Source organism: Rhododendron vialii, chromosome 1a (assembly GCF_030253575.1).
Source record: "Rhododendron vialii isolate Sample 1 chromosome 1a, ASM3025357v1".
Taxonomy (NCBI): Eukaryota; Viridiplantae; Streptophyta; class Magnoliopsida; order Ericales; family Ericaceae; genus Rhododendron; species Rhododendron vialii.
The window spans coordinates 17,165,012-17,189,186 of record NC_080557.1 but is presented as its reverse complement, the minus strand read 5'-3'; the positions used below and the strand labels follow the sequence as shown (position 1 = coordinate 17,189,186).

Below are 24,175 nucleotides of genomic sequence, written 5' to 3'. Positions count from 1 at the left end.
CGATTACGTCGGTAATTTTTTGCTTCAAAGTGCGGATCTCCGCCTCCTACCTCTCGCAAACCTCCCGAAGGATTTGCTGTGGGTCAAGGGATCGAGTTGTTACAGTTCATGGGTTTTGACCAATTCCCATTTCGAGTTTTGCGGAAGAATTTCGAGATTGTAACATCAATGGAGATCACCGAAGTACAAAAATATCTAGTGCTCTTGTGGAGTTAAAAATTTGTTTTGGGAAATAGACAGGCAATGAGACAAAAATGATGTTCAAGTGAACATCCACTGGTCATAAAGGAAATCGACTCATTGTTCCATGGGCTCGCCAATGCGTACCTAAATGAACGTCTACTCCAGAACACCATAACTGCCACTTAAAAAAATAGTTCGAAAAACAGATCCGTTAGGTTCTTCACTGAGAGGATTCTGGTTGATACCCCCCAATTAGAGGAACATTTTTGTTTACAAAGCCACAACAATGCGAGGACCAGACTGATTGCAGGTGTTACAAAATCAAGCGTTCGAAAGTTGAGATCAGCCTAAATCGCATTTTAGGAGTTCAAAGCATCCATTATCCAAGGAAAACAAACCATGTCGCGAGCCATAACTTCAAAGCTGAGATTTGTAGATCTCCTGGGAAGAGGTGGCCCCAGTTATTGGAGAGAACCTGACGGAGAACGAGTATGGCAAAGCAGGAACCAGATATTTGTCGTGGACGCATGGCGACCAGCTATCGTCCCCACCCAATCCCATGTGTTTGTGATCGAGATGAACCTGCCACATTAGAGGAACCATATTGGACTGGGGTTGGAGGATTAAGTGAACAATTAGGAGGAAAGTAAAAGAAATTAAGGAACAAGAATAAGGCAAATAGAAAGAAAAATAAAACCAATAAGCAAGTGAAACACAATGAAGTAGCCGGTCGGGCGTAAATTGCATCACTGCCTAAAGGGCCAAGAAGAAACGAAAGGGAGAAAGGACTGACAAAAGGTCCAGGATCTATTCCAGACGGCCAACTAACTTCCGTGTCAAAAACAGCAGCAACAGAACTTTTTACAGCCCACTTTGTAGGGTACATAGGGGGAACCAGTTTGAACTTTCAAGATACAATCCTGAGGAGACTTTCATGATTTCTACATTGATCCACCAAATTCATTTTAAATGCTACAAAGATTTTCAGCTTACAATAACAGGACATTCGTCACGACGAATTATATTTGCATTCCTTTTGTCTTTTAGCTTCTTAGCTTCTCAAGGAGATAGAGTGAGACTCAGTGAGAGGAAAAAAGTTTGAAAATCACTTGCCTTGAAAAAGGCATTTTTCACACGGAATAAATTAATCTAATAAACACAAGATGAATAGTTACCTCAATATCATCTCCTTTGACAAGTTGTTCATTGTGTGTGGCCCTGTCAAGCTCCGCAGTGGAGTAGTAACTTGCATTCATTTGCATAGGTGGAGAGCCATCATATATGGACGCATATATTCCTGTTCCTTCCTCATTTTGAAATGTCACCCACCTTACATCTGCCCTACCTGAACATTCTCCAGGAACAATATAGGGAACATGCATGTCACTCACCTTCTGCTCGTGTACCCCAACGTGGGCAGCTGCTTTTCGATCTGGATAACATTCAAAGGGACCTCTCCCATACCATTTAATCCGGTCCATTGATTTGTTCAAATGAAACTCAAGTCCAACACGTGGCAATGGGGGAATATCACCACTTGGGTTCACATTACATTCCATGATGACATCTCCAGAACCGTAGATTGAATAGGTCATATTAATCTTCAAGAGAATATTCGATGTACTCGGTTCATTGGAAGACTTCTCAGCCTTTGGCTTCCCAAGAGAGATGACTGCTATTTTCACAAGATGATCCGTCATACTCTGAATAGAACAACCTTCATTCAGGACAAGAAGGTTATCAAGACCAGCAGCTTTCCACTTGGAGAAATAACTAGCTTCACCTCCACCTTTGTCATTATCTGTGGGTGCTCGCCAGAAGCATGGAAAGATACCTTTTTGCATCACTGGAACCCCTTCCACCTGTCGTAACAACCATAAGTTACAAGAATTTTGAAGACAATGTAGTTTGGAGAACCTTCTATTGGAGTTTATCAAATTAATTATTTTCAAGAATCAATTAGGCAGTCAAAGTGAAATAAAACAATACGCTTCTGTGCCCTCTTTCTCCATTAACAAAGAGCATGTGAGGGAAGACCTAACAGACCATGTTTTTTCTATTGAAACAACAATAGCCCAACTCCATAGACTACCTTCCAGCTCACAAATGCTCCTGTTCGAATGTCAAATTTCATCTCCCAATTGTTCTGCTGGCTGACAGTTAATGTATCACCGGTAATTTCACTATGCATAGTGATGCCATTAGTTTTGATGACCTGAAACCCGAAAGTATTTGCAAAATTACAACTTTATAGAAAATAGCCATCAGACATATCAATACAGGGATATGGGTAAAGTAATTACGTGAGGAACAAACTCTCTTTTTGCAGGCAACTGGACCTGAGCAGATGCTATGACATGACCAGATTCAACCCACCTTGTGGATTGTAAGAGCTTCACATTAACAGTCAAGAAATTTTCTGCTGCAGCAGATGAAGCCCATAGAGAATACCAAGGGGCAGACTTCCACTTTATTTCATAACTACTCAGGGGATCGATTGGAGGAAGAGAGAGGATTTCAGATCCAAGTTCACACCCATCACCGTGAACAGCCCACATAAACTCCAGTGCTTTCGTTGTTTCGAAAAAATAGGTGTTGGTTATCTGCAATGTAAAAATACCTGTTAACAACAGAGACAGAGTCAACAAATGGGAGAAAATGGCTAACTGAAATGTGATATTACCTTTATTATACCATCTCTGCATGAAATCTTGATCGGTTGATAGACAAATTTAACCTCTGAAAACAACAGTGAACACCATGAGGTGAAATATGCAAAACCATGAGTCACACACCGTCAGCCAAAAAACTTTTTCACAATCCAAATTTGAAGTGAATATCCAAGTTACCATGTAGGACAGGATGGGGAGTTCGATCTGGCCATATTAGACCATTCAGACAGAAGTTCAAATCATTAGGAGTATCACCAAAATCACCTCCATATGCCCAATGCTTACTACCATCTGCAGCCTCCTTCAGTAGCCCCTATATCAACGATGAAAAACTATTTTAGACCTTCGGCATCTCCTCCCCCGACATACACACACCAAGTTTGAAACCTTGTCAACCACATGAAGAAATTCAGAATAAGGTTGAAAAAAATTCCTCTTGTGCTGAGCATTCATGCTATCTTTGTCTCCCCCTACTCAAAAATGAAAGGCTGCTCACAACGGCGGAAAGTGACAATCATGCCAACTAACTTAAGTATGTGACAAAATAACATGGGTTTGGGTGGTCCATGGACTGCATGCCACCAAGCCAGTACTTAAGTTCATACTTTTACAGAAACTATAGAATCTGAAAATAGAGGAAGACGCCTAACATATCTCCCACACTAAAACAGGACTTGGAGAGACATGGGACAAATTCGTCATAGAAAACTTTAGAATGGATCTGTTTCATTCCATCCACTATAGAATCACTGTTTTCAGTTCCATTTTAATTTTCTTGTATCTTTTGCATAAAATAAAATGAAAGGGATGCCCAATAAACAGTTGAAAGTTAGAAATGATCCCAAGGGCACTAGTAAATGGACTTACTTCTTGAGACAGAAGCCGAAATTATTTTTCAGAAAGATATCCAGACACACACTTGTATCAATAAAATATCTTGCCTCACTCCCTTTTTTGCTTAACATTTGAAGTTAGTCACTTGCATTGATTTGGAGAAGGCTCATTATTATTTCTTTTTAGAGAACAAACTTTCCCCTGTGGCCACAGATGCGATAAAGAAAGTACAAGCCTAAACAAGTCTCATACACAGTAGAAGCACCACAGCAATTGTTTTTTCAAGAACATTAGAACTTACTGTTTATAGGATTCCGAATAAATGAGAATGTCTCAATGTGTTTAAACATGTTGACATTACAGTTCACTCAACCAGTAATGGATTTGTGGTTTGTGTCTGACTAACGAGTGCAAAAGAAGCCAATCATTTTCCATATGGCACCTGGTACGATAACTATGATATCTAAAGGAAGTGATTCAACAAGTGCAACTGATTTATCCCTACAGTCCAAAATGGGGGCAAGGATCCTTCCTGATTTGCTGATAATCCATAAGGCGATGCTTCACATATCATCTGAAGTTACACAGAATCTTCCAAATCACGAAATGAATAGCACACGTAAGTTCGTTTATAAGTCCCGTAAATTATGATACTTGTACCAGAAAACAACTGTTTTCCAAATTATAAGGCGAATGATAAGGCGTTTAAAATGACACCACGAATTTTTGTCTCTATTATCAACTATAGACCTGATATGATAATGGGAACTATGATGCATAAGAACACAAAGGGCTTTCAACCTGATCAACCCATTCCCAGATAAAACCTCCTTGGAGACCAAATGTGGTATCAATTGCTTCCCAGTAATCACTAATATTTCCGTTGCTGTTCCCCATGGCATGTGAATACCTGCCAGGTGTGCACCACAAATTGTTGAATACCAAGTATCCTCGAGTAAATCAAATGGCATCAGTAGAGGATAAAAAGGGTGTTGCAGTGTTGCTATAAAAACATGTCAAAACCTAAAAAGAGGACCATACTCGCATAATATCAAAGGTCGTGTTTCAGATGGGTCCTCAGCAATCTTGACAATGTCCCAAATACGCATGTACATTGGACATACAATATCAGTTGAGGTGGTTCTGGATCCTCCACCTTCATAGTGCAACAGCCTCGATGGATCTTGTCCTCGAATCCAACCTGATAATCCAAGCACTTGTATTACGATGCAATCATATTCTTACTATCTCGGGGTAATATTCACCTATAGGCTATACCTGAAATACTTAGATCCCAAACATTCCAAGCAGTTTACATTTTAAATTGAATTATTTAGTCCCATTGACTGATATTCATAGTTCACTGCATTCTTGTTTGCTTTTGAAATCCATTGCTACACTTACACCAGGTACCATTATTTGGACCTAATATGTTCTCAGTCTAGTCCATAACTGCCTTAATGATTCTTGCTGCTTATTTGTAACATTTTAAATAAATCAATCACTTTCAAGAATCACTACATTGATGTAATAGACTACAACTAGAAAATAATGAGGAAAATGGCATGAGGCAAACGAAAGTGAAATTAGAGTGCTCGGCCAAGAAGTTCAATAGTATACTAACCCAGTAATAATGCTCAAGATAACATGAAAACGTTAGAAGATATGAATCATATGATTGACGTGAAAAATTGGCTTCAAAGTCTAAACAAACTTCAATGAATATTTTATCAGCATAACCAACTTATATAAAGTGTGTAAGAGCTATTTACCAGCAAGAGCAGCATGATTAGGTCCATAGCTGGACTCATTTCCTAGAGACCAAATAATAATGCAAGCATGATTTTTATCCCTCTCCACCATCCCTATTACGCGATCCATCATTGACGAAACCCAAATTGGTTCTTGTGTTGGATGCTTTACATTCCCAGAAAGATCAAAACCATGTGTCTCAATATTGGCTTCATCTATCATGTAAATGCCAAACAAATCACACAACTCGTACCACCGGGGATGTTGGGGATAGTGGCTGTTTCTGACAGCATTGATATTGTATTGCTTCATTAGAATCAGATCCTACAAACAGAAGAATGACAACATTCTCGTATGTCAAAGGTATAATAGCCAAAAGGAGAGATGCGGTACCATTCAGAGAACAAGTATGACTAACAAAAACAAAATGTGGTGTCACCTTAATCATGCAGGGCTCCATGTTTGTCTTTCCAATGCGGGGATGATGTTCATGTCTGTTTACCCCTCTTATCATTACTGGATGCCCATTCACAAGAAGCTGTTTCAGGGCTTTTGATATTTGTCGAATCCCTACTTGACTTGATTCACAATCAATTACATGCCCAGATGCATCTTTGAGGATGACCACAAGAGTGTATAGGTTTGGCTATCAATGAATGCAAGAAACAGATAAGAGATATAAATGCAGAATGAAGATGTGAATACCAGCAGAAATGGGTGGCACAGGAAGGGAAAAACATACCCAACGGAGAAAAATGATCTTACAAAAGCATCTCAACTTGTAAAACTAAGAAAATGGAAGGAAAACGAAAAAATAAGGAAATCATTTCTCGATTTATAATTGAATGTCGATGGAAAAAATTTCATCCCATGAGAAATGTGAGTCAAACTAGCTATGTAGCACGGATATAGACACGGGACATGGAATTTCTAAAAAAATGAAGACAAAAACATAGCGGGAGACATGGTAAAAATAAATAAGTAATATTCATTTTAAACTAGTGGAAATATAGTTCTATGAAGAAGTATAAAGCATCAATAAGTATATAAAAGCATCATATACACCTCATATTACACTTTAACACAACATTTGAATAATACCCATTTACCCTAAAAAAATTGAGTATTTGACCCCTGTCGTGTCCCCATACGTGTACCCACTGTGTCCCCCTTAAAAATTTAATTAAATTCAATGGACATGCCATGTGGTGCGCCCGATACATTTTTATCCATGTCCCCGGTGTGTCGGACACTGATATGGCGACCTTTAGGAGTGTTGTGCTTCATAGCAAACTAGACAATAGAGAACCACAGTGAAACAAAGAGCATATGATGCAAGGATACGAGATTCAAATAAATTGAAGATATAAGCACATAATACCGATGATCCATTGAAAGGTAAAAGTTGTACGAAAAAGCAATGGTGTTGACAAGGATACTTTGATTGAGAATATTTGTAAATCTCGGTAAAATCATCTTCTTATATTTATCATTTGTGAGAGCTATTGCAACACTCAAATCCATTTTACATTTAAATCCAGACATAACGAAAAATATGTCGCTTTGGGTCATTCAACGCTCATGGCTCTCATGGCATGCAAATCTTATAACAAGTTTTACAAAAGTAAACTGGAAATCACGTGATCAGGATTCAGATCTCTTAGGCATTGATCCTACGATATTTCATTTCCTGGAAATCACATGATCAGATCTCTTAGGCATTGATCCTACGATAATTCATTAACTTTTCAATCTTAAGTTTGTAGTACGGTTTTCACGTGTTGAGCAAGATGAACAACAAGATCAGTTTCAAAACCAAAAGATGTGGAAATCCCATATACTGCAAAAATAATCCCTAATTATATAAGTTCTGAACACGCTCCACCTTATCAGAATAGTCATTTTCAAGATTTTTATTGTTACCCATGCATAAGTCACATATCTCTAGTGTACTGTTTCACTGAAGAAGAAAGGAATTACTAAAAGGGAAAGCGAACATTAAATGGCAATAGTGATCCACTATTCTTAATAAGCACATAATTGGCGGTAAACAAGCGCTGTTACTAATGTGTATTGAGAATATAGAATCACTGTTACAACTTTTTGTCAAGTTACCAGCAGTCCCAACAGCTTAAGCTGTTAGGAAATGGACCCAATCATGTATATCAAGCTATCTAACACCCTCCCTCACATGCAACCCCATCTTGCACGTGGAGATGCAAATTTTCATAGATAGAGTGAAAACAGAATACGAAGAAGAACAGAATGCAAATGCAAACAGAGAGACTTGAACCCAAGACCTCTCAGAATGCAAATGCAAACAGAGAGACTTGAACCCAAGACCTCTCACAACCAGAGAGCTCTGATACCATGTCAAGTTACCAGTAGTCCACAAAGCTTAAGCTGTCAGGAAATGGGCCCAACCATGTACATCAAGCTATCTAAGACTACTATCTTGAGAACACAGCCAAAAACTCTACGATGGTCTAGGAATCTAATCCTGTACCATAAGACGGAAATATGTATTAAGGTCGGGAAAGAAATAGGAAAAAGAGTAGAGTCACAAGGTTCCTCACTTGCTCTGCAGACCAAAGCTTAGGCATTGGCAGCTGCCCCACAAGCAGATACCCTTTAAATCCAAGAATTGCACCCGAGGGTGGACTGATCTCTAAATGAGCCACGTTAGATGAAAGCAAATCAATATCTCCATCACTGCCATACCAATTCCCATTGTCAAATAATGCAGCTTCAATAGTGAAGTTTGCAAGGATGTTCTCCTCGGATGTTTCACTCAAGTTATCAATTTTCACTTCAACCTGGATTGAAAAGCAAAACAAAATAAAGACAATTGTGAACAATGCCTTATAAGATGTGATCGATTGACTTGAGGAGCATTGATCTCAGAAGCTGCAACCTCCCTCTCACCCATCAAAATAGAAAACAAGTCAGAAAGCTACAATGACCTTGTTAAAAGTGAACACACTCCAAAAATCAAAAGTGACTCCAACTCTTTATGGCATGCATGGTATCTAAATGGAAAAGAACACAGTTTTGACCAAACCCCAACTCTCTCTCTCTCTCTCTCTCTAGAGAGAGAGACACACACACTCCTTACCCCTGAAGCAAAAAGTACAACTATTGACACACACACAGAACACAATGTAAGACAATATTCCAAATACAAGATAATAGTTCTTCGCCAATTCAAAAAGGAACAGAACACAATTATATCCATTCAACAACGAAATTGTTACATGCTCGAAGTGTAAGATCGCTTGAATACAAGTAACCAATTCATATCTTGATCCAAACCCAAAAAAAAAAATTCATCTCACAATGTCCGGAAAGAGATTCTCTTTATAACTATTTTATTTGGGTATATTAATTTCTTTATAACTAATATGATTTGAAAGAAGGGAGAAAAAACATGGGAGTCGTTATTTTCATGGGCCAATAACTGAAATTACAGATAAATTTTTTGTGAAACAAAGAAAAAGTAATGCAATAATTCTATACTAAGACATCATTTTAAGATATACGCTCCATGAACATCCCTACCTCCATTCCCAAAAAAAAAAAAAAGCATACAAGATACATGCAAAGAAACTTTCACTCTCCCATTGCCTGACCAGATGTCGACATCTTGGGCAATCCACAGTAATACATCCATTAGGACACCCTAAGGTCACTATGTCTCCTGTTTCTAACTAGAGCATATCACCATATGCCCAATTTAGCAATAGATATGAAAGAATAAACAATGAACGTACAAGCAAACAGGATTTTCTTCAAAAATGAAAAGAAAAAGAATCTGCAAGTACAAATAATCAGCAGAAATGTGGAAGTTTTGACTGACTTAAACATAAAATACTAAAGTTTAATATAACCTAACGAAAGATGCACCTTGCCAAAAAAGAATCAACTAAATCGTATCAAAAAAGAATATAATAATAAGTCTCACTTATGCAAGAAGAGAAATAAATTTTTTATAATGAACTTGCATTGCTGCATTCTTGACATGTGCTAAGGGCAAGAATGTAATTTCAAATTGGAACTACATGACGAAAAAATAAAATACGCTTACCTGTAGATCTGCATATGAGAAGTTTGAACCCAAGTTTGACCTGAAGAAATAGTCTGCAATGAATACCTGCAAGCCAATTGGCCGATTCATAGTATATTTACACAATCCTCTTACAGGTAGACATTACATCATCAATAATAAACATTAGAAATTTAGACTGGAAAAACCATCAGCTCAACAAAATGGTACTATTCACTTGCAAAGTGCATAAAGGAGTAGTATTATAATGTAAATGAATAAATGGTTCAACGAGTTATACTCTCTCAACACCACATAACACAATCAGCAGTGCAAGTATAGTATAGTTACCCATGTAACCAGAAATTTGTTTGATTGCAAATAAAAGGTGTAATTGCTAGTGTATAGAGCAGTTATTATAGTCCTATTTACAAGTAAAGATTGTTCACTGGATGTCTGAGCTTATTCAAAAGCACATGAACCAAATAGAAACAATGGTGTCTTTAGCAACCTATTATCACAGATTCATACATTCTAGAAACATATGGTTTCCATCTTAGGGATTTGATCATATGCTAAGTCAATAGGGGCATCAAATGGAATATCGGTAATTTGTAGCACTATGTTATCTATTGATATTAATAATCACTTTTGGTCATGTGTATACCTGTACTCCATCCATCCCACTTTATTTGGCTCAATTAAGAATTCCAACTTTTTAAGGGGACATGCAATCAAAGGCATTCTTCCATATATTACCCCTTTATTTCCGACTTGTAAATATATTAGTAATTAACTTACGACTTTCTTCCCTGAGCATCAAAGTACAAATTCTGTGTGGGACATCCCCCATGAAAAGATGGACAGACAATATGGGACAGATGAGCATATAGAATTAGACACAGATAGAGATGCATTCAATGTACTTTTGACATATCAATACTTGTCTACCGAGATGTCAACTCAGCTATTTGATCCAAATATATCTAATAGTAGCACTTTTGTTATCTCTTATATGCCCACAGACTGGTCAGACGTGTAATACGACATCTTTGCAAAACCGCGGGGATACAGAGTACTGACATTTGAACACCTTAAGGTGACTCTGTTCCTGTTTCCACCCACCGCATAAGCAACACTTTCATTAATAATTATGATGCAGAACAGCGAGGCAGAAAGGGGAGATGAAGACAGAAGGGCCATGGCCCTAGTCAAACAAAGCTCATAGCCTACACATCAGTTAATCAAATCTGACCAATAGTGATGAAAGCCTTTTATTTAAAAGCTAAACATCCTAACAAAATTGGAAACTGCAAAAACTAGTGTAATCAAACGAACCTGAATTAAACAAGTACAAAGAATTTAAGTATGAAATACCACCAAATTGAATGAAAGCTGGAAGATGATACTTTCAGTATGAAAGACCAAACTTGTTTTTGCTTATGAGTTGCTGCTACAATACAAACCTTTGGCTTTGATAGCAGAAGAACATCACGATGAATGCCAGATAGCCACCAATGATCTTGATCTTCAAGGTAAGACCCATCACTCCATCTATACACTTGAATAGCTAGAACATTTTTCTCTTCAGACCCGCATGGATGACAGGAATCAGTAATTTCAAACTCCGCAGGTAGTCTACTATCCTGGCTGACCTAACACAATGCACAAGGGTTTTCAATAGATGTGAACTGAAGCATTTGGACACACTTTTTTGAACGGCACATTTGTATACACTTGGCATCAAATATTTCTTGCATTCCGATCATCTCCAATAGGCACGCAAAATACTTCAAGTACTACAAGGTAATGATTTATTATGCACGTATAAGGCGATAGAATACAACAAAAGGCAAAAGGATAATTGCGTTGCAAAAGATAACATTAAAAGACTAATATATGGGTTTACATAGGCTGAACCTGATAACCTTATTCGAACCACAGTAAGGCCAAAACACTTAAGTATCCTTTACAATAAAGCTAAACATGATAAATCAAAATACTAGCATGTGATCGAGAGAGTATTGTTAGTTTGCGAAGTAGAAAACAAAAATGAAAATTTCAAAAGCAGAATTAGCAAGATGGGATCTGAATCGAGCCTGATTTCAGTCAGATTAGCAAGAAGCAGAATTTCATTTGTTTACTTGGTCTGTTACAAAAGATAACCCTCGGGAGAAAAAGCAACTTCAATGCCAAAGAAATAACGAAGAGGACCAAAATCAATACACTTGGTGAACACAATAAGAAAGAGGATCAAAGTTGAGAAGGAATGAATTGTGCCAATGTTTCCTTGCTCTTTACCTCTTTTTATTCGCAAGTTCATAGAATGGCTTGAACCTTTACTCAGGTAACCTTCCTTGTATTCATAATGAACAACATAAGCGGTTCAATTAAATAATTATTGGCATACGTTTAAACCCAAAAACATTGATAAGTCATTAGACTAATAATCCATCGCAAGGGATAACTAGGATGAAGCAGTAAACAAAAATTAAAGAATAGCCGAGGCCACAATAAACGAGTAACCCCACTCCAAAGGCATCACTATAAGAACTGGAAGCCCAAAAAATACTTAACACATGCAACACACATGGCAAAGCCATTTTTTTAATTTTTTTTTTTTTTTAAAAAAGCTTTCCAAAAGAGTAGTTATGCAACATCTAGAGGATCAAAAACAGCACACGTCATAGCAAGGAAATTTCAGTATTTAGTCAGAATCTATTTGAAAATATGTATTACAAACCTATATCCAACAGGATCCCCATTTATCCATGCATGGAAGGCAGAATCAACAGCTTCAAAGTGTAAAAATATCCGACGACCTGTAAGACTCCAGGTTATAGGTTGCATAAACAAGTATATAGAGAGCGATTGCTACACATTTTGTGGCAGCCTTGGGGCTTCCCTTTCTAGCAATTATAAATTAGCAACACAATTTTGGCGATGGTAGAAGAGTTACATACGAGGGAAGACATTACATACTGTAGGACCACAACATTCTATCTAGATGCAAAGATACACTCACTTTCAACATCAAAACTCAAATAGAAAATATCATTCAATCGGATTTTGGCACATGCACTCATGTCGTTTGTGTGAGCATGAGAGAGAGAGAGAGAGAGAGAGAACACATTGACATGGCAATTTTAAGTGTTGCATGAGAAAAACTATGACTAATGGTTTCTCCCTCAACTGATTGACTGCCAAGGTAATTTGTAACCTCAAGAGGCTATAACGTCAAAATGTCGTTAGTCAAGTGAAAACTTAATTTGTTAGAAACTTGGTTTCTTTCCTCAACTCTGTTGATACCCATTTTGTCCCACCTTTTCAAAAACAAATATTCACAATATTTGTATGCGGAACAAATGCGACACCAGATGAAAGATGAACAACAAAAGACAAAGGGAACATACCTTCCCATTCTTTTGGAAGGTAAAAGTACGTCCTGTAGCAGCCAGTAGGATTATCCTCAGGAACATGAGGCGGATTAAGTGGAAATGGATACACAACATTCGTATAAATGGGCCGATCAAATCCATGCAGCTGCCAATTGGAAGGAACTGTTCCAAGTAGGAAGAAACAAGTATATAAGAAGGCTGAAAAAGACACTTGGAAATAAAATATAATTGCAAATAACCTAGAGAATACTGGACATGGCCACCTTATAACTGCTTCCATCAAGGAACCCCATGATATCACATGTTTCATTCAACACCAAAAAAACAATGCCAAAACTTGAGGAATGGAGAATTCAGCTCAACTTGAAATCATGTTGAATACAAGTATGATAGTAGCTCTGTAAGACTAAATTATGACTACAACACTTGGTTTTATTAGGTTTTCATCCGCTATTATATATAACATCTCCCTATATTGTTATATAGATTAGGTAAGCTAAGCCAATTAATATCTGTTAATAATGCCTTCTAGCAGCTTCTGTTTTTCAGTGAGATTGGGACTTACAACTCATTGATATTAATAGGTCCATCACATTAAAAGCATTGAAGTTACTGCAGGGAAGAAAATTATTCTCCATTGAAGGAAAACAACAGTAGTTGAAAGTGGTAAAACTAAATCAAATTTGAACAGAGACTGACTAATCAAAAGCATACATTCTATGCAAATCCACATTTATTAAACAATTAAAAAAAACATGGTATCTTGGGTGTATGGTTCAATTCCACCAAGAGGAACAGTCATCATCCTATACTCAAGCATATTAGGAAAATAAAAGCCAAAAGGTCAAAACTAGAGGAATATATTAGAGGAAAAAAATTACATATGGAAGACCCTCATGGACGCACAGAAAAAGCACATGCATGCAGATGGGAACAGACAGCTTATCAAAACTGTATATTTTGATGGAAGAAGACAAAAAATTCACTTCAGTATACTTGACGTTGTGCACTAGGTAAATACTAACACAAAAAAGAAGAAACAATTCAATAAATAATGCCAATACTTATGTGGTCCCTTTTGATGTTACATTACACAGAACCACCAATACCATTGATATTGTGTATCAGGTACCTATATTAAAACTTTTAATAACATGTCAAGAGGACCTAACCCAACCGAGCATCGGAGGTTTCATTTATAACTACCTGAACAATAAAATTCATAACTTTGTGCCACAAAATTGGAAAACAAATGATTCCCACCATAATTCTAAACCCATGAGCTTGTGATCAGTAGTTTTCCCATAAAAAATCTTTGAACTTTATACGGATTAGTAAAAACATCTAAATCCAAACTTCTCATGGTTGCTAGAATCATTTGATAAGAAAATAAAATATTGAACCCAACGGTCCCATTTCACCGCAACTAGTGTTGGTATAGCACAGCAGGTTTGAGGAATGGTATAAAACTCTCACAATTGCCATTTATGGACCTCAAAACATATATTATCATATTTCATCACCCCTTTTAGTTTCTATAAAGAAAATAAAGAGCAGATAAAAGAATATAACCAGCTAATAAACAAACAGTATACGGTCATCACATGACAACATGACGAAATCAAAAGTTAGTAGCAATAGCGCGAAAGGTCAAACACCACTCTCTGCTTACCCGGTAAGGTTCCCCAGGCAGAATCCTCAAATGTACTATCATAAAAATTCAAAGGAACGTGGGCAGGATTTGGAGACAACACAAACTTCCAATAACCCGACAATGACTTAACAAAAGGTAACCCCTTGACCCAGAAAGCTGCACATGCAAGAGCTGCAGAAACGGCACCATCATCCCAAACTGCTGAATTTGATACCAGAAAATCCACCTTACTGCGTTCATACCAGTATCTAAGAGCTCCTATCCATGTAAAAATCAATATTTCAGTGATATGACAGTAAGATTACACAACGTAAGCACTGAAACACATGGCCACAAGAAACATTTAGCTACCAGCATTTGTATGCATAAGAAATATTGAGATGTGGTTGAACTAAGACCAATTATGGTTAGACCACATTACCAATCTTGCAAGACACAACTACTGTGTTAAGCCCAACATTCACAAGCCACTTAATTTTTATTATGCATCCCAGTTTCAGCTTCACCAGCCAGGAGGATAATTTCAACCCTAATACCTCTAGTCAGTAGTTAGCAAACCAGAAAATGCATTATCAAATACCAAGAGAACACAAATAAAGTGGCCACCAATACTAGTACAAGTTGAAATTTTGGGTGTGCAGCATACACAGAAGAGGAATGAGATCTTATGGTGGCCATGCAAAAATTAAGGCTTCCATAAGGTCTCAGAGCCACAAGAAAAAGAAGTCAGAGTCCTCTAGGCAATAACAATCATAATAGGCAACTGCGTAAAGCACCAAGCCATGTACATAAGCACATCACGCCCAATAACAACACGTGACAGTTATTAATCATATGGGCTGTTGGTTCGACCGGATTAATGGGGAGGATATACTGAGACTACCTGACCTGCGTAAACATGACTAGATTCCTCTTATACGTTTTTTAGCATACCATGAATGTTGATTAATGTAGCTTTACTCCAAAATGCGCTACGGTGTATTAAGAAAATTTCAGTAAAGCCTAAAAACTCCCCGTGACAGCTGAAACATTACCGAATTTGACGGTCAAGCTCGTGATACCTAGGATAAGGTGTAAATGTGACATGAGAGTTGTTAGTTCGTTTTTCCCCGCAGCATGCCAACAATCCCTCACCACCTCGGTGAACTACAAAACGTGAACCTAGGCTGCTCAAACTTTGAATTTGCTACTTTTCTTTGCCAATTGAATTGCACGATATTCCTTTTTCATAAAATTTTGAGCCCATAATGAATTTTTGAAATTTTGGAACCCCAACAGCTTGACAACCGCAAGCCGTTTCCTCATTTTTACTCGGTCTGCAAGCACTAAGGTTATAATCTTGACACCTTATCTAACATGTGGCAACCTTGTTGCATGCAATGTAGCAGTGGACTTGCAGTAACCATTTTGTGCACAAATTTAAATTTATAGAGTGAGCAGGGTAAGGAGAGAGAGAAAGATCACCGCTCCCAGCCATCAGCTACTGCCGCCAGTCGCACCGCTTCAACACCGCCACCACATCCTTATAACCTTTCGCTCCCTCGTTCTCCCACTCACAAAATCACTTACCTCCACTCCCGTTCAGCCCGTCACCACCACTCGCCACCACCAATGGCTGCCAACACTGCCGGCTTTCCACCTTTACCAGCAACCGCCACCTACCACCACCATTTAAGAAAATCCCTCAAAACAAAAACACAACTCACTCGACCCACATCACTCAGCAGTCCCTAACACCCTAAACCTGCCATCACCTACGGCAACCCTTGATTTTCTGACAGAAGGTTGTTATTGAGTATAGAGACGCATTTCGGTAGATCTCGCCCAAGCTTACAGGCTCTCGAATGACATGAAAAGGTAAATGACCTGAATAGCCAAGGAATATAGAGAGAAAAAGCTTGATGAATAAAACTTGATTTGCACTTAGGCTTCATCCCTATTTTTATAACAAAAAGGCAGTCCTAATGCTAGTAGGCATCTAGTTATAATTCTAATTCTTGTTGAATCCCATGAAAGCAAAACCAACCCGAATAAGGAATCGTACCTATTCTAGACTAAACAAAATATTTCTAATCAAAATCTTGTTCGAAAACAGTAAAAAGTTCTAAATAGTAATTTATAAGCCTTGTCCCACATCAGTTCACTCTCTCTTAAAAACTTGTCCTCAAGTTTCCATTGCTCAAAAAAACTTGGTATTGCTGCTCTTGTCCGCATCAACTTTATACTTCAAATTAATTTTCTCTAACTTGAATTTTAAAAGTATTCCTATTCCACCAGGTCTACGTCAATGAACATTAAAGTGGATTATGCTTACTGGTTACCACCGTCCCAACAAACTTGGGTTTCTAAAATCCTCAAGTATCATCCCTTTTGGACACAATCTCGTCTTCCAGAATTCAAGCATTACACAGCCTTCATAATCATTATCCTTGGACTACAACTTTATCATCTCAGGGCTCTTGTGCATCCAGTCATATTACTAGTAGGATTTGATATCACAACCTTGAGTACAGGAGAAACAATGCAACTAAATGTCCTAATGTAACCATCTAAAATCCAATTTGGCAACTTGAGAAAAAATTTCCAATTTCGTATACACTGGTGGAACTTCATCTTCAGAACTAGTTTTGCAGTTATAATAAGGCTGTAAGAATGCAAGATCCACTTGAAGCAACAATTTTGACGTCTGACTCAAACGCCTCAATTAACTCACCATCGTTAAGTTCCCTGTCATGAGCCCATTCTAAATCGACCTTAATTGTTCCTTCCATGCAGGACTCATTTAACTTGACCTTCTCTTGTAAAACCCGATCTCTCTCCTCTTATGCTAACTCATCTCTTTCCTCTTTTGCTAACTTGCATCCTTCATAGCAATCAAGAAGAGTCTGACTTGATCTAGAAAGACCATGGTGTTTCTTAAATAATCTATATTTGCAGCCTTATTATAATTATCACATCGAAACATACTGCAAATCAAAATTTTCTTCAGATTTTCTCTAAGCATTCTTGTTTGAAGAAATCAATGAATCTTGCAATCATCAATTGTCTCATCTTTTGTCATGTCCGAACATGTTGTTTATAACTTTTAAGGGCTTGTTCCACCACGTAGATGCATAGCCCAGTAATTTACTGGCGACTATCTAACTTCCTTCTCTTTTGGACTTCTGTATACTCAAGGAATATGTCAACTTCACGATATTAATAAATTAAATTTTAGGATGGCAATACCAATGGAAATTAGGAATTCTTAGTTGTACCTAAATATTTAAAAAGTCAGGTATTGTGCAATTTAGCCCATCATGTTTTGAATACCAAATGATAACAAATGTGATCCTATACACTTTTTGTCTACTTTTTCCATAAACTAAGAATCCAAGCAAAAAAATCCTTTAAATATTTAAACTACAACCTAGTCAGTCCTCCCATGAAAAATTTGTCAATTTGGCTTTCACAGAGGCCTGATATGCATGTAATTCACACCTACCTTTACCGTTCTAGAGTTGTGGGTGCTTGACCTAAAATTAAAAGCTTAAAACCCAAAAAAAAAAAAAAAGGGGATCGAACCCTACTTACAGAGTGGCTGAATCCCACCCCATTCTTGGATTACTCTCCCCATTGCAAGAAAATCCAAAAATTGTCAATCTTGTTCACACTCAAACCTTTATTTATGGAAATCCTACAGGCCTCCAATTGCCATAGATCTACCTAACCCTAACTACTTACCCTTCCAAACTTAATGTTATCTGATGACTTTGGGCTCTTTGATCATCCATTCACATAGGGAAAAACAAGATTGGCCATGTAGAATAATACCCTTTCTTTGCTCCCAGCTCACGTGGGTAAATTCCTGCCAATTTGTATGACAGTGCCATTTGTAAGTTACAAATTGTAACACTGCCGTAAGCCAAATTGACATATTTTCTAGGGGAGGACTGATTGGCTTCTGATTGAAATAGTTGAGGGACATTTTATATTAAATTGTTGGTTTAAGGATGAAATAGACAAAAACTAGATAGTTGATGGGATAAAAGTGCTTTTAATCCCGCAAAAAATATGAAATGACAAAAGCATAGATGGTACATATGACTACATTATGTTGTGAAACTATTTCCTGAGTGTTCTGTATTCCATAGTAGTTTATGATTGGTTTTGCCATTTTATAGAGATTCATCTACGGAAAATTTTACGCACACGTATTGGTGTCCCTCGACTTCGAGAAAATTCTTGATTGTGCATACTTTACATCCTTTTTTTGTTCTTCAATCAGGGCATGGGCATTTATTAGATTAAATCAATTACCTCCCTATCCAAGCTCACTCTTTTTATTGATATTATTGGAACTTTATGTAATATTTTGTTAAATCAATTAACATAGATAATAAAAGAAACTTCAGCAAATAATATGGTAATGGATAAAAAAAAAGTGGCAGTTTCAAGCCCGCAAGACCAAATTATATTAGAAGACTTGATCACGGTTAACAGTACTAAAGCATACTCTGTTTTTAAGTGATTGTACTAGAAACACGTTATCAGTAACTAACCCCAGTGGTTTGTAACTAAGACCACACACTTTCTAAACAAAAGATGTTTTCCGTAACGCCATATCGAAACATGTTTTCCAATTCTGTGTGTAGAATCTGTATGGTATTTAGTCTTGCATGCTTGTTGACTTATAAAATTTCCTCTTTGATTAATTTTAGCTAAAAACAATTTTGCACACGCAAGGCGAGTTCCTGGTTTCTAGAAGAAATAAACTATTTTGTATATTCTGACAATACTCGACGAGCACACGCAGCATGTGCCCGGCCTCTAGCGCGAGATAAAAGGAGAAACCTAAAAGAAAACAAAGTAATTCCATCAATCCCAACCATGCAACTCCATTGCTATTCAGAATGCAAGTTCTGGTGCTGCAGGTTCTCACCTTCAACTGTGTCATGGCAGTGCAGTGAAACATGTGCATCTCTCTTCCTCCATTTGATGAACGATGGATCTTCCCACACCTTATAACCATGACTTGCAGGGGAAACAAGTTGACTGACCAAAGAAGCCATCAACAAATCAAAACTACAAATGAATCAAGATGAACTTAGTTTAGCCCCTGAAAGTAAAGATCTGAAAACCACAAGTGTGTTTGTTCTTGAATAATATAAAAGTGCACATATGGACATTTGGTAAAACATGACAGTTTCACATGAAAAGGAGATGCCCGTGGAAAAAGATAGTGCTAAAAGCTCAATATAAAAGGCAAATTTAGCACGAGTAGAAGCAATAAGCAAGAGGAAAAATGAAGTATTGGTCTACATACCTACTGAAAAGTGCCTAAATGTTAACATTTTGGCCCTTCAAACTACATTTGTGAGTTACTTATATTTGTTACTTGACATTTATTTCGTCTTTTTTGTGTTCATAGGTTGTTCGAGCTCCTTGTCCAATATTTTGCATTAAAACAAGAGTTAAAAGAAGTTTGGAGTCAAGCGGGTAGTGTTTCAAAGTCGAAAGGTTGATTTGTAATTGCATGAAGTCCAATGGACCTTTCATGTAATTAGTGCATTAATACCCTCCCTATATAACATAACAATATCATGCCTACTGACTTCGGAAAGGGTTTTGGGACGGAAAAGCAGAACGAGGCCGCGAGGTGTGGCGGAAAAAAATATTGACGGGAAAAGGTAACTTTTGAATGGAGATTAAATGAGGACCATTCAGTTCTCTCCTTCCCATGGGCAACTAAATCACTCTTCTAGGGTGTAGATGAAGCTCGAACTCCTAGTAACATTATTTATGTTTTGATTTAGTGTTCTATTATTCGAATCGTGGTTATATGACTTTTGAGGATTAATGTATGACGTTAATTTTTCCCATAATTTTGTGCATGATTTTCTAGATTTTATGGGCGTTCACACAACGGTTGTTAATTGTTTTGTGATAACCAGTTGGATGGATTTACTACGTAAGACGCATTGTGCCAATGAGACGATTTGTGCTTGATAGGAGACGGTTCGTGCGACGATTCATGCTAGGCGGAGATAGTCCATGCCGATTGCTAATTCATAAATTATCATTAGGAGATATTGCTAGGACTTGCAATCCTACGATATCCGGATTGGTTCGAATAATTTGCTAAGTTATAAGAGGAAGAGTGGATTCGAAACCCTTGAGCTTTTTCCCATCAACTCTTTTCTACATTTTTAATCGCTTTAATTACAGTTTGAGAACTCTAAAATATCAACAAATCAATCCTTTTCTCGAATGAATTTAGGAATGAATTGGAAATTCTGTAACTCAATCTTATAATGCTTTTCACTATTCGTTTGAGTAACAGTAATTGTTTCGTTTTATTAATGTTTTTGATATGGTAAAGACACGATCACCTATATAAAATCATATATACGCACATAATACATGTATAGATATACTTACAAAAACCTATATACAGCAGCATTACCACAACCTGATACCAGGTGAACCCCAAACTAAACAAACTCATAGCTTGTATACGCTAGGAGAATATCAAACTAGGCTGTTATTTTATCCTGCATTACTACTATCATGATTCATAAAGACCAGAGATGTCAAAATCTTTTACAATGGTGAAATAATAGATGCTCAACAAGGTGCTTTAGTTGTCCTTGTTCTGGTTCCACTTTCCTCCATGCAGACCATAAATGTTAAAGTCCTTTTATAGTGGCATACATCGCAAGGGGGAGATAATAGATGCTCAACAAAGTGCTTCACTTGTCCTGGTTAATCTTTCAGTTTGGAGACGCATAATGAATCTGGCACTCAAAGGAGACTACGTAAGTTTCCAGGCATCTGCGGCCCACACGGAAGTTCCCTATCTCGCTATAATCACAAGTGTTTGTCGTCTTGGACAAGACGTCCTTTCCTCAGAAGGTGAAATGCATAAACATATTCACCTACTCTCTCCCTTCTCTAAAAATAAAGGTGGAAACCAGTCCCTACTATGTCCGGATAAGAGTGATTTCTTTGACCACTTCTACCTCCACTTTTTCTTCTATTTCATTTTATCTTACAAGGACCTTAACCTTTGGATTTGCTTCTTTTCACTTGTATAGTTTTTCATGTTAATGGAAAAAGCTTCAATTCTTGGTAAGTGGGTTTTATATCTATTGCGTGACCATATTTGGACTGAGTTCCTATATTCTTGGTATATGGGTTTTATATCTATTGAACGGCCATATTTGGACTGAGTTCATATATTTTGGCAGCATGGAACGGGACAGAGAAGAAAAGTAGGGCATATTGTCCCTACTAATTCCTACAAAATTGCAATATATATCCACAGAATTAGCAAAGGGGGGGGGACTGTTGTCTCCACTAATACTCAAATTGCGCTATATAACCACAAAATACAAGTGATCTGAATTTGTCCCAGCAATTTTACAATATGCCCAACAAAAAACTCCAAATGTTGAAGGGGCAAGGCCCTTATTTCTCTTCTGGGTAGCCTAAACCCTTCCCCACTTTTGTACTTCAGTTATCTCTCCCTCTCAAAAGTAACAAAGCCAACAGAGGCAACTAGAAGCACGATGGCAACCGCAGGAGATCTGCAACTACACGACCCTACTGCTGCTTGATCGCTACAAATGTGTATCATATACAATTTTCAAAACAATGAAAAGCTGTCAAACCCCACATCCCCACTATATTATCTTATCAATTAAAGATAACTTCTATTTAGCACTTGAATTAAGTTATGAGTTTTGATTATCAAGTAAGATTAAAATACCAGGTTGTGTTTAGATATCCGCCCCCACTACAAAGAATCCTGGCTCCACCCCATATGCCAGACTCGAGCATTCTAACAAAAATTGACTATAACTTTAGTCCATATATGCTTCAATTCACACACCATAGTATGAGAGCATCAGTTGCCCATTTCTTAATGACCATTTGGATACATCACGAAGGACGAAAACCTAGCTCAAAGGATATACCAATTTGTGTATAGGGTGAATTTTACTTGTGGACAAACATGAAGTTCACCAATCAGATGGATCTCTATTCGTAACTGTGCTTGTTACTCCAGTACGATGTAAGGTTACAATTATTCATACCATCTTTTCTTTTACAGGCTTTCAGCCTGTTGTGTGTAGGCCCGCGTAAAATCGAATCACCATCATGTTCATAGATGAGCTTTGATCACTCAATGAGCAATCTCAAACTCCTAATACATTGTAAACAGCTCAAGCTTTTGCAAGAACAATTTGAATTGCTAAAACAGATCTTCTTCCAGGTCCCACAAAAAAATGCTAAGAATGCCCACTAATGCATCTGTGTTAAAATTGATTCACTCCCGGTGTGTGGATCAGACATCCCAATACTGTTCCAACGAGTGATTGTTTACTAGGCCCCAAAAACGTTAATGTTAAAAGCATCAAAATTAAGCATGAAAAAACATGCAAAGAGAGATATAGATGTGGAGAGAGAGAGAGAGAGAGAGAGAGAGAGAGGGTACCTGCTCGATTTTGGATTCGTCGCGTAGAAACTGGATATATGTGCCGTCGAGTCCAAAGAAAGCCCTAGGATTTGATCGTTGTTTACTCCCGTTATTTGTTTGGTTGGAGTTTTGCTAAGTCCATTAACCACACACACTTTTCACTCACAAATTCTCTCGCCCCTGCCAAAGTGACTGTGGTTCTACCATTATTGAAGTTTTGATGGAGATATTTGTGGTAATGACTAATTAGTGAATAAGGGTAGTAACGGAAGAGAAAATTTATTAAAAATTGTACCTATGATGAAATTGTTGGTGGCTGGACGATGTGTCTATTTGTATTATAGTCAGTCGTTCTGAGATCCGTTAGGATATAATAGTCTAAATTATATCTTTAAATTAGTAGTGAATTTTATATTCAATATGGATCTTTTTTGATAGATATTAATTAGTTCTATAATACTATATTTTCAAAATTTCATAAAACATTATAAATTACAAAATATAATCAATTGAAGAGTGACACGAACTTTCAAAAAATACTATTAAATCTGGACGGAAAATAGATCAACACCTAAATCACTAATAAAAGCTAGAAAATACAAAGTAGACCAAAAAAATTTGTGGCGTAGATGATTTAAGGCGATTCTTAATAAGGTGAACTAGTAAAGCTGGAAAATACAAAGTAGACAAAAAAAATTTGTAATGTAGATGAATTAAGGAGATTCTTAATAAGGTGAGAACTAGTAAAAAGGTCATTTAGTCACTATCGAGTATGATAAAAATTGAATGAGTCTACATTGAGTTTTGTATTTTCTCTAATGATGAGAAGGATGACGGAGACAGATAGAGAGGGAAATTGGTCAAAAGTTTTAGGGATAAGCAGTAAGACTATATCGCGCACCATACAATTGTATTGCGTGTGTTTCTTTCTTAAAGATATTGGCTAGTACTTTTATTTACTATATTAATCTAAATATTATTTCTATTTATGCAAAAATAACTTAAGGAAAACTATAAAACCATAACCATCCCTGATAAAAAGAGTCTTATTTTGGATTTAGGCGAAAAGAGTAAGAGAGCTAATTCAATTTCAAAAGGAAAATCAGAGACCGCTAGTTCTATTTGCAAAATGCAACAGAGAAAGCAACCCAGGAAAAAGTAAAACTTGAACGTATCCCG

General features: G+C 37.2%; 1 protein-coding gene and 1 long non-coding RNA gene across 3 annotated transcripts; both read right to left on the bottom strand.

Annotated features, from left to right (window-relative positions):
• Positions 1–340: 340 nt before the first annotated feature.
• LOC131312229 (uncharacterized) lies at positions 341–23,197 on the bottom strand. Of its 2 annotated transcripts, XM_058339936.1 has the most exons (18): positions 23,015–23,197; positions 19,457–19,599; positions 14,554–14,793; positions 12,897–13,043; positions 12,227–12,305; positions 10,950–11,133; positions 9,526–9,591; positions 8,018–8,257; positions 5,881–6,087; positions 5,462–5,765; positions 4,731–4,890; positions 4,491–4,599; positions 3,033–3,168; positions 2,867–2,922; positions 2,487–2,786; positions 2,276–2,398; positions 1,359–2,045; positions 341–765 (listed from the first exon to the last, which is right to left on the bottom strand). In XM_058339936.1, the coding sequence occupies exons 2-18, from the start codon at positions 19,584–19,586 to the stop codon at positions 601–603; spliced, it is 3,333 nt and encodes a 1,110-aa protein (XP_058195919.1). In that variant the 5' UTR covers positions 19,587–19,599; positions 23,015–23,197; the 3' UTR covers positions 341–600. The 2 variants fall into 2 exon arrangements, with proteins under 2 accessions (XP_058195919.1, XP_058195995.1); XM_058340012.1 differs by lacking the exons at positions 12,227–12,305; positions 19,457–19,599; positions 23,015–23,197 and having other exon boundaries at positions 10,950–11,138; positions 14,554–14,747.
• LOC131312381 (uncharacterized) lies at positions 6,410–8,007 on the bottom strand. The gene is made up of 2 exons (XR_009195863.1): positions 7,785–8,007; positions 6,410–7,741 (listed from the first exon to the last, which is right to left on the bottom strand). It is a non-coding gene; the product is annotated as an uncharacterized LOC131312381 (long non-coding RNA).
• Positions 23,198–24,175: the final 978 nt, after the last annotated feature.